We start from the raw sequence: 12,064 nt of genomic DNA, 5'->3' as shown, positions 1-12,064 counted from the left end.
TGTTTTCTCCCATAGGGTAACATTGTCTGATTGAAAAATTCACTAAGTGTCCACTTTTTACACTGAAAAACTGTGATATTGCAAAAATTATTTTCTTGCAACAAAAGTTGTTTGGTTCTACAAAATAAATATACTTAAAGTAATATTTTTACAACCATTGGTCTTGGAATTAGTCATTGAGTGTGTGTAATCATTTCTTGCCTGCGTGTGTACAACAGATGCTTAGCACTGCCCACTGATATGCCTAACTGCTTGCTTACACTACTACAAAACAGAGCATTGGTATTATCAACTTTAGCCTCTCTAAAGCTTCTGGGGATCCAGTGGACTCTGTGCTCACTATACCATACTTTGTTATAGAATACACAGAACCAGCATCCTACAAAATGCACAGACAACTGGTTCCTGCAATCTTCTTACTGCAGAGGTCTTGCATATGTTCGCACTTTGTCCTTGTCTACCAAATGTTTGGGAAGGGGTGATGAAGTTTATGTCCTTAACTCTGGGTTCCCCAGTACAACTATCTGTTAAAGAACGCATGACGGGCGTTAAATATTTGCTCGAGGGAGGTATTCAGAGATTAGTATTAATTATGCTGGTATCTGCCCAGCTTTACAATGCTAGGGCATGGGTCTCGGAGAACTCCACTAAGGATATGGAATGGTGCACCCTGATGCATCAGAACTAGAAATCGGAGCTCACTCCGACCAAAGCAAGGGGCCTCTCCTCGCTGATAAAATTTGATAAGATTTGGAATAATTTTCAGTGGGATTTTATTAATGTCAATCATGATTAATCATATATTGAAATGTAATGGGGGAAAGAAAAAGAGGGGGGATAAATAAAGTGTCTTATACTTGTGATATCCCTTTTAAGATAATCTTAGCCAATTAACTATAATTATATTCATCTGTGTTGTTTTTCTTCCTTCGTTTGGACAACTTGTTCCTGGAGGCACAGAGGAGCTTGTATATGAGATTTAGACTGGAGTACTCCCAGTCTTGGCTTTCACTAAAAAGTGGACTAGCAATAAGGCATGTCTTTGTCACTGTGCAAGGGTGAGAAGGGAGGGCAAGAAACAGTGTTACATTGTATTCTCTAATGCGCTAACTCCTCGCAGCCGAGGAGGACATTTCTTGGTGAAGAAGTTTGCGTGTCCTCTTTTAAAAACATACAGTCAATATAAGGCGATGCAATTAACAATTAACTATTAACTTTCAACAATCAAACTGCTTCTAAATATTATTTTATGGTTTTATCCATTTAAGGGAATTTGGCTTTCTTAATCTTAGGTGAAATAATTTCAAACGCTCTCATTTTTAACAATATAACTTTCTAAATTTAATTTTTAAATGATCCACTTTATTTGTGTGGCTTGTTTCTAGCTGAAACACACAAAATAAACAAATAACTACAAACCTCCCCATCTTTCAAATTACCCTTTCTCTTTAAGACTATTGAAGGTCTTGTGTTCAGCTGAATAACAAGCTAGGATTTGGTGCTCAACCACCTTAAGCCTCTTACGTCCAGCACTGTGCCTTTCACTTCAAAGAGACTGCTCCTTCGCATGTGCACATCATAACTGTGTTTTCACTAATATCATTCTAACTTCCAAATATTAGCATTAGAAACTGTTTATTCCACAGTATTATTTGTAACACTTGCTGCCCAAAGTGTTAGACTCGTCTTTCTATCACTGATCTTCTACAGATTAATGAAATTCTAATTCTTCTGCAACATCTCTTGCTGACTAGCACACAAAGCTTACTGCTGGGTCACAAACAATTTTTCCTACCTACCGTCTTCATAGCTGAAATAATTTCCCCATTATGTTTCACTTATCTTTATGCTGACAACACTCAACTCGTCTTTCTAAATCCCCTCAAAACCCATGTCCTAAACTGCCTGATGGCAATTTGGCATTTTATTGTGCTCTGCTAATTTATTCTGAAGTCCTCCAAACTCAGGTGACTAACTTAACAGTTCTTACCCTCTTCAACCTCCCCATCACCCACCTCTCAGTACTGACAGCAGGTATGATGGCTAGCAACTAAAAACGGGGTCCTTTATATAATATTTAACCTACTCTTCAAAAAGATCGACAGCACTTCTCAGATACACCTCACCAACACGCTCCCCAGTTACACCCTCATCAGATACCTATGATCTCCCAATTAGTACCGATGTACACCACCCAAACCCCTCCTCATGCCGCATACAGATTCTGAATTTTCATCTCCAGAATCTGAGCCACTGTGGTGCTGGACCCATTCTAACCATCTCTTAGTTCCGTGATTCCCCAGCCAGCTAACTCTATAACCTACTCTGCTCAACAGGAACCATCAACCACCGTGAACTACAGTGTATAATGAGGGTAGTATTTGTCAATGGTGGGCTTGAGCACAACTTAGCAGGTATAATTACCCTCTGCCACATTTCCACAATGCAGCCACTATGCAGCATTGATACCGCAGTAGAGCACCGCTTGCTCGTGTCAGTTGTAAAAAATGACAAAACCCTTGACCTGTTAAAAGGGAAATCACCACTTAAAGAAGCAGTCTGACTCAAAGTTCCTTCACTAATGGCAAGGAGTAAACTCAGGAGTGATACGTAAATTTGGTATTATGAAGTTCACCTGGTTGGGAGAGGCTTTAAATCTACAGTACTGCCTTGAATATTTTAACCTAACAAAAAAGTAACAAATAGACCTCAGTGCAGGTGGTCTGAATCTGATATTGTTGATTCTTGCAAAAAATGTGATGGGGAGAATAAAAAAGTTACAACTTATTCACCAGCTTGCGGATTCCTTACTTATGAATAGGGCGGTTAGTCATTCGTTCAATGTCTTCACTGAATTTATTATTTATTAGAATATTAGGGGTTACATTTAAAAAGAAGAATGTTTACATACCTAGGCAGCCAGTTGTAAGTGCAGACTGTAGAGCAGCAACTAGACTTGGAGTAATTTGCTTGTAGTAGACCGTATCTGTGCAAACACAGGCTGATGCACCCACTGCTCCGGGCCAGCTTTTAATGGGTCGTGGAAACCCAACCACGAACACTGGAAGAGTGAAGAGCGCCAGTAAAGGTGAAGACAATGCAGATGATAGAATGACGAAGGTCAAGACGATGGGGAAGAAGATAATGTTGAGTGTAATAAGACTGGGTGATGATTTACGCCGTTGCTTCTTCTCTGTCCACGATGTCAAGAAAACAGTTACTGCGAACTGCAATTTAGAGATCAACTGACAGAGGCGATCACGAATTATTGCCACCTGTAGGGATTAAAATAAAGAACCAGCATATCATTTGTTCTTGTAGTACACTGCATTGCCGAACTACTATTTTTGTAGACTTGGTGATTGTTGCGACTAATGATGGGACAAAGTTTGTCTCTATGCCAACAGCCATCTGATTTTAAATGGGTCATTGAACTTTACATACAAATAACTCTTTAATCAAATTGAAAAAAAATCACTCCGTGAAAAAGCGGAAGAAGCTGCTCTGCCCCACTACATATAATAAACAACATTTGCTTATTTTTGTAAAATGACCAGGCCTGGCATTAGAAAGGAACTACAGAGAGAATCATTTTTTTCGGTATCAATAAGAAATCCGCTACCCAAGTTACCAAACCCAGGCTGGATATTCAAATAGCTTAATAAACTGATAAAATGCATTTTCTAAATGTTTGATTCCTGTCCCTTTCCTGTGTGGCCAACGAAGCAAGGTTAAGATTCAAGGTATGTTCAGGAATGGTAAACTTTCAAAATGCATTTTAAACATCACAGATGCTTTAGAAACGGTCAGTGGTCATGGTGTGGTTGTCTATGTATGCACTTTGACTATTTTAAAAAGACTCCGGATGGAGTTCCCCTTCAAGGACCTATTTAGTGAATTGAAGTACACTTTACAAGGATGATGCGATGTAAACTAATAATTGCATTAATGTCGGACTTTATAATCAACAAATTTCTTAGAAAATTATCTCCATGCCGCTCTTTGATTTCTAACATTCTTTTGTAAGGTAAGTTTAAGCATACTGTGGTTTGATTCCATCGTACTGGATTTTTCCCACGTACTTTGTGTTATCGTTCATAGGAATTTTCTGTATAGAGAAACTATCATCTGTGATCAAAATTATGGTAACAAATGAAGATAGGTAAAACAATAGTTTGCAATCAATTCTTTAGGGATGTAATTAAATAAAATCTAAGACACCAGTGGTGCAAGAGGCAAAACAGGGTAGGGAACTATTCCTGGAGATGTATGGTTTGACGACTTGAGACTACATACAATTTAAAAGAGGCTTGAAAATAGCGGTTCTTTGAGATGTTGGGAGTTTAGCTTGTTTAGGGATGACTGTGGGAGGCAGGATATGAGAAAGCACAGAGATGCCATATTGTGTGGAGGGGCAAAAATAACAGCTGTGAAAATGCTGAGATGGATTGCATATTATTTTTCTTCGAAGTGGACTCAATGGTTGCAGCACTGAATGCCGAAGTGGTTGAGACTAAATAAATGTGTTCAAGCACAAGGCTATTGTAAGGGGGATTTAGCTAAGAATTTGGTTAAAATTGAGATATTTGGCTACAGCTGAACAGTTGTCTATGACTGTACCTCGAGCGAATTAGTCATAATTTGATAGCTGTCAATGTTATTAGCATTTGACAACACGTTGCCTCTGCAAGTCAATTCCAATAAAAGTTTTTAGTTTAGATGAAAAATGCGTGCCACCAGTCATAAGGGTTGTGATACCTTATGAAATATTACAGTATGACCGATTCACACACATCTTGCCAATAATTACATGGATTGCAGCACATTATCCCTGTCCAGCTAAATGAAAGAGAGGGACACAATGCGTGAGATTCAGAACCTACTTGAAGATGATTGAAGCTTCATTATTATTTAATAAAACGAACAGTGATTCTGAAACAGACTAACCCATAAAGAATAAGTGGGCATTTTTATTTTTGGTATCACTAACATACAGAACTCAATACTAAAACAAGGTATTCAAGCAAAGAGGTGACCATGTGCTAGTATAATTATGCTGAACATTGAAGCCAACATATTGCGATAGCCAGTATTCTATGCTCACCAGAGTTGCGCTTGTTTAGTTGGGCCCAAAATCTTCAGTATCTCCGATCGTTATTTGCTAGTTTTTAAACTTGATAAACACAAATCAACTTTCATGTTCCAGGAGAAACAGTACATGTTGATGCACACAAATTAACAATCAATCGGCAATGGAAGTCATTTCAATATATTCTTTCATTGAAAAGGCATGAAAATAATTTAAAAAGGGGAAATATGGCTTACCTGGATGACCTCTTGATCAAGAATGCCACAGATGAGGAACACATTGAGGAATAACAGATTTTCTAAGAGAGTTGAGTTGGTTTAACTTCTGTGGACTTTCTAGGGTACGAGATAACTCCTGGTGACTTAAACTACAGAAAAAGAAGGCTGAAGCTCTATTTAAATTGAAAGACTCAATATTTAAGGGCAGACAAGTCTTTCAGGCGTAGGCAACTGCAATAAGACGTTTCTCAACAACTAAGGGCCTGGTTACGATCTTGGCAGAGGGGATACTCTGTCACAAACGTGACAGATATCCCGTCCGCTGTATCACAAGTTTAATTAGATAAAATTGAATTGCAATTTGGCGGACAGGATAGCCCTGACTGCCAAGATCGTAATCAGACTATGGAAGGAGCACAAACTGCAAGCAGGTCGGATGACTTAAAAAAAAAAAAAAAAAAAGCTTTGCATGAGCTTCCTGCTTGCCATATCAAGAGGGAACTTAAGCGTTATAAGTACCTGTCCTTCATACATTATCAAAAATACAATCAATACAAAGAATGACTGCATATTCCAACAAGACAAGAACTGAGCAGAAGTTTGACTGATGTAAAATATTATGAATTGGATCTAGGTGCTCCAACTGTTCATTAGCTTTGTATCATTGGAGAAGGCCAAATAATTCAATCTGATCACTTATTTAATTTCCAAATCTCAAACTGTAAGTAATCTCAATAATGGAATATTCTGTTGATATTGGGAAGAATTAAAGTTAAAATAGCATGGTCGTTCGCGGACAGGCTTGTATGTACAACTGGATCATGTTCTACCCACTTCCGCAGTGTGACGTTGAAGATCACAATAATAAGCATATCCGTTGAAGCCTCAAAGTAAAAAACAGTGATCAGTGTAGAGACATGCCTCTTGACTTCCCGAGTGAATAGGCTTTCCATTTTTAAAACGGGGAAAGGAAATGAGAAAAAGACCTTTTTGTCAGTGACTGTGCAACAGCATCTGGAAGTTGAAATGAGCCGTGAAGGCCATTAGCCATTCTGGAACAGCTAAAGGAAGAGAAAGGAGAGTCTCTCCTTTGAAGAAGGCAGGCCACAAAAAGGGATGAGCAATCCCTAATCGAGACAGCCTATATACCAGTGGGTGAGTCCTGGAGTCCTGGCTGACAATTTGCCATTCAATGGGCAAGCAAGGTTCCTGAGGCAAAACAGAGGGTCAGATTATTGTCTATTAATAGCTACTCTTTCAGTTCTCTAGTGTACAGTCATGGAGATCCCGATAAGGCCCTGATGGCCCACTGTTCTCCTTCCAGGCAAGTCAATGGGACAGAGAGCAGGCAGGAGAGGGAAGAGAAGACTGGCAGCTGCGATGGCTGGGGGCAGTTAGAGAGAGCCACAGAGCCACACTGGACCTCAAATCTTTTCTTTTCAGGGGTCCGGCCTCTTGACAAACCGGAATGAGAAGTTGAATAGCTACTTTTAGAGGAACCATAGAACACATCAAGGACCATCCCCATTTCTTACTCTTGGAAATAAGGGCACTGGAAGAAGGATATTCTGAAGAACCAGACTCACTAAATGCTCCCTTACCAGAAAAGGAGAAATCTGAGGAGCAAAAGACTTTTAAAGAGCTGTTTTTCAAATTAAAATCCTACAACAGAAGAAACTCAAAGAATACGAGTACTTCTCTATGAGCTATGCAAAATGAATAATAAAGAGCACACTATCCCTGCACCATATGTTGTCATCCTCTTAAGCACTTGCACCCCATCTCGAGTGAATGATTAAACTGGGTTTACTACGGATTGTTTTCACCTTTTCTGATCTCCAATAAACCAGATGTAAACCATTCAGTCATTCAAAAAGATAGCACTATGGAGTTTCCATTTTGGAAAAAACGTTTCATCAAATTCTGTTGCATATATTTTCCTACAAATATTCTTTTTTGCTCATTTGTGGACTTACCATCTGTTTCTACTCTCAATATGGAACAAACTCAATATGAAACAAACTTTACCTAGTTAAATCGTTTATTTTCACTTCCTTCCACATTTAACAGTCTCCTTCATGTGGTTTCCCTTTTCTTGCTAAAACGGGAAAATATATGGACTATGCTAGAGTAGTTTGGCACTCTTCTAGGTTGTATAAGATTTGCTGATGGAAACCGTTTAGTTCCCGAAAATCCTGCTACTTTGATTGGTGTACACTTAAAAAAAATGCTAACCTTTATGTCCTTACCATTTCAGACACTCCTTGAGTACATGTGACAACGTATCCCTTTTCTGCTTTTATGTACATGCTCTGGATAATGATTTGAAGCTTTAGAAAAGGTTCCATTAGCACCATTAACAATACATCAACCTGCTGTGTTTGGTCTGGAGTTTGCCGCAAGTCTGCCAAATAACATTTCCAGAAGTCCAGAATTCAGTCTTCGTATGGCCAGCTCTTATACTTCTTGTTAGATTTAAACAACCTCCTGTCTCATGTTGGAGAACATATTTTGTTTTGGAAAAATAAATGTCAAATTAAATGCACTTATCTTGAAGTTGGCTTGGTTACTTTTCACCTGTGTAGTGGCCATTTTTGGCCCAACAAATAGTGGTAGAGGCGATGCCCTAAAACACACCTATAAGCAGACGTTTTCCTTGAGAGTAGCTCCTCTTCAGCTCTCAACTTATTAATGGTTTCAACTCAAATGTTACTCAGTAACAATGAATAGAATAGGACTCTGGAGATGGTACAAGGGGGACGGAGGCCTAACACAAAGAAACGAGATGGGATTAGTGCCCCAGAATAATCTGGTACTCAAGGCAAGTGTCAAACTTGCATGCATTTAAAGGAGAAAGCATACATTTTGATGAGGATTCTGCGTCCTGGTCCCTGGTCGATTGAGGACTTGAAAGCCAAGCAGAGGCCGATCCGAGGGCTTGCACTGTAACCCACAGAACATTGCGAGACATTCCTGGGACTGCAACTTCCACAATCCTGTGCACAATCTCATTTGAGTAGCCCATGTAGGGCGTGCAATCATTGGTATATAAGGAAGGGGAGGGACCAGGACGCTTTACTGCATCGCCGGCCTCTGAGGAAGGAGTCGAAGGACTCTGAAACAAGTCAGGCTTATACGGCGAAGACAGCTGCGAAAAGGAATCTGCTTGGCTTATCGTTTCCATACCCAACGACAGGCTTTTGGCTTACACTGCTTCACAAGTGCCTCTCGCCTAGGTGGGCAATTCAGGAATAATATATATATCTCCCCAAGCGAAATACACTCTTAGCAGGTTTATTTGTAGAGTAAAGCTTCATTAAATCCCATGTACACAGCAGTACAGTGGCGATGCGTTTCGGTCTTCGCGCCCTTTGTCAGAGGCATACTGCGTGGAGACGACAACATTGCTACAAGATACATCCCCTTTTAACATCCATCACACTCCGGTGAGCAAGTGGCTTGGGCCGAGAATTCTGGGATTTGAAATCCGTGTATTGCCAATGTGGGCTGCCGTTGTCACACAATCCAAAAATGATATCTCTGCAGATGTTATCCAAGATAGTTAATCTCCCTTACATTGGATCCTGCTGCTCCACTCGAAGCTGCCCAAATAAGCAAGGAGCAGACCCGTATTACTTTCCGCGGTGGTATATACAAGTATAGCAAAAAATACGTATGCTGTACTTTGATGGAGATAGAGAAATGTGCCCATCTCACACTTCTGCAGACGAGTCAGTAACAGTTATCCTTGAAATACATTTCTTAAGGAGGCCTTCCCTACTTGGGTGTTTGTCTTAGTGTCTGAATCTAGGCAGTAATGCCTTGTGAAAGGAAGCACTGATCTCCAAGTAGCCACTTTGCAGGTTTCAGAGATGGGAACATCCTTTAGGAGGGTTGCTGTTGCCACTTTGCCTCTTGGAAGGTAATTGTTTGTTGGCTAACTGGTAGGTGAACAGGATACAAGCAACTATCCACCTAGAAATTGACTGCTTAGAGGAGGCGACCCTGTTCACATAGGGACATAATTGACAAACCGATTGTCTGATGGTTTTTGGTCTTATCTAAATAGAATTTCAAAACTAAGATCTAAAGAGTGTAACACTCTTTCCGATGGTGTGGAAGGGTTTAGAAAGAACGTAGGGTGTGAAATAGTTTGGTTAACGTGGAAATCAGACACTACTTTCGGGAGAAAACTCGGGTGAGCCCTCATCACCACCATGTTAGCATGGAAAACTGTCTAAGGCTCTTAGGCACAGAGAGACTGAATCTTGCTGACTCTGCATGCCTAAGTAAAAGTTGCATTATGTGTGGGTTCCATGAGTTTTGAAAGAACCACATTCAGTTCTCATGGAGGAGAAGGATTGCGTACTGGCGGAAACTGCTTCTTCCCACTAAGAAATCCTTCACTACAGGAATTTGGAAGAATGACCTCTGTGTAAGTGACTTTCTGTAAGCAGTTATGGTTGCGAGATGCACCTTAATAGATGAGAAATGCAGACCAGATTTTCCGAAACGGAGAAAGTAAGACCATATTACATCCTCCTGTCCTGAAATTGGAGGAAATTCATTTTGAACACACCACATGTAAAATCTCTTCCTCTTGAAAGCGTAGAGGGTGTGGTTGATGGCCTCCTGGACTCCCTAAGAAAATCCATGCACTCTTGTTAAAGTACTAAGTGTCCATACTGCAGGAATTCAGGAGCCATGCAGTCAAGCTCAGCTAGGGAAGTTTGGGTTGGAAAATCCTCCGTCTGAGCTTGTAGAAGAGATCCGGTCTGCATGGCAGCCTCTTCTGTGGTATTTCTGACAGGTGGAGGAGATCCGGGTACGACCAATGTCGAGGCCATTCCGGAGAAATTAGGATCATTCTGGCCCTGGCACAGTACAGTTTGTTGAGGAGTGTCGGTATCAGGGGAATGTAAGGAAACAAGCACAGTAATGTCCTCGGACAGTTTATCAAAAGGGCATTCCCCTTTGTTCGTGGTCGGTAGAACCTGGATGCGAAGTCTCGGCATTAACTGCAACAGGTCAATCTGCGGACGCCCCATTCTTGAAAAATGTCTCCTATGAGGTTTTTGTGCAGAATTCAGTCATGCGTTTCGGGGAAGTTGCGGCTGAGAGAATCCGCTTGTGTGTTGTGTAATCCGTGAAGGTGAATAGCAGAGGTTGTCAACTTCCTTGCTATGAGTCAGTTCCAGATGGCCAGTGTTTCACGGATAGGGGGGCTAGACCAAGTGCCCCCTTACTTGTTTAGATAGAGTATCGTGGTCATGTTGTCTGTTTGGACCAGGAGCGGTTTGAATGGAAGGATAAAAGGACTTGAGGGATAGATGGAAAGCCAGCAGCTCCATCTGTTATGAGCATTTGCATTGGAATAGCCTGGTGAAACAGGACACAGATGAGCAGATTACCTTGTTGTCCCAATGGTTTGTGAATCGATTCCATTGATCTTCCAGATTCTGTTGGAGCAGTCCCATGTGGAGTCTGGCATTGGGAAACAAGGATATGCATAGGGCCACTGACCCCAGGAGTGATGCAATCTGTCTTGCTGATGGATGCTTCATACAAAAGAACAATGGTCCTAGACCAATAGCTCAAAAAGAATTCTATCTAAACAGTCGTCATTTAACAATTCTGAGCGTATAGTATTCAGCTCATGGTTATGCGAAACCATTACCAATTAAGAAAAAATGTATGATGTGCAATAAACAGTTTCATTCAAAACAATATGTATTTATTTGGTTCAAAATTAAATTCAGAAACCAAGTGGTTTAAAAAGGAAAAGGAAGAAAGGGTTACTCCAAGGGAATGTGCAAAAAGGGGTGTTTGATAGAGCGAAGGAAAATCAAGAGAAAGGTGATCAAGGGACATTTAAATGACAAAACTCTACATGGGACTGATAACAAATAAACAGTCTTAGTGACCTGGCCAAACAATATCAAAACACTTTGGTTTACATAAGTCACAAAAGTACAAGGGATATATCTCCTCGAGTTAGCACGAGGCGGGGTGTATGGGGCAAAATGGTCCAGGTCAAGTGGGGGGTGGCATCGACGTTTTGATCCGACTTAACGGCATAAGAGGGATTTCTTAACCTCAACCACGCGGATCTTCCTCAGGACGTGGGACTAAAATGGGGCAACCCTATGAAATAGAAAACATTGTCTCAGAGCGAAGATCAACAATGCTGGTGGTTAAAATCAACACCATATGTATCTTTACCCACCTCTGTGTTTAGCGGGTAAAAATAGGCCCGGTGGTTGGCCACCTGTAATTAGAGTGAGAGGAATTGCACATCAGGCAAAAGTTTAAAAAACAATCACTGAAGCTCCTTGATAGCCTCCTTGCTTCGTAGAATGGAGACTTCGTTCTGTAGTAGCCTTTGCTGATGAGAAGATGTTATTGATGGTGGAACTGCCAGAGGCGGGGACTTGAAGCAAAGTGAGTACCATTCTCTACAATATTCAGCACCCAATTCTCGCTCGTGATGTTGCGCCACTCATTTAGATGTCTGGTGATACCCCCCCTCACCCCACCGGAGTGGGTAACAGCGACGGGGGAAACAATGCCTCATTGTTTGTCTGGTGTCTTGGAGGAAGCTGGTGGTTGTCTATTAGTTCCGGGCTGGTAGTGAGATTTGGGTTGTTGGTGTTGTCGGCGTGGGACCCAGTGAGGGGCTTGAACTCTCGGATGGTACGGACGCCTGTCATAAGGCCTGTACCGTTGACGGAACTCCTTCCGTTTTACTAGGCCGACG

At 41.0% G+C, this 12,064-nt stretch overlaps 1 protein-coding gene across 10 annotated transcripts in view; it reads right to left on the bottom strand.

Moving 5' to 3' along the window:
• PCNX4 (pecanex 4) overlaps positions 1 to 12,064 on the bottom strand; it is a 401,845-nt gene that overhangs the window by 230,340 nt on the left and 159,441 nt on the right. For all 10 annotated transcript variants that reach the window (XM_085626158.1, XM_085626159.1, XM_085626163.1 and 7 more), the window contains exon 8: positions 2,912 to 3,275. In XM_085626158.1, the coding sequence (XP_085482284.1) occupies positions 2,912 to 3,275 (364 nt within the window). The remainder of the gene's footprint in view (positions 1 to 2,911; positions 3,276 to 12,064) is intronic.

This window comes from Triturus cristatus, chromosome 9 (assembly GCF_964204655.1).
Source record: "Triturus cristatus chromosome 9, aTriCri1.1, whole genome shotgun sequence".
Lineage (NCBI taxonomy): Eukaryota > Metazoa > Chordata > Amphibia > Caudata > Salamandridae > Triturus > Triturus cristatus.
The sequence above is the reverse complement of the archived record's forward strand: the minus strand, read 5'-3'. Positions and strand labels throughout refer to the sequence as shown.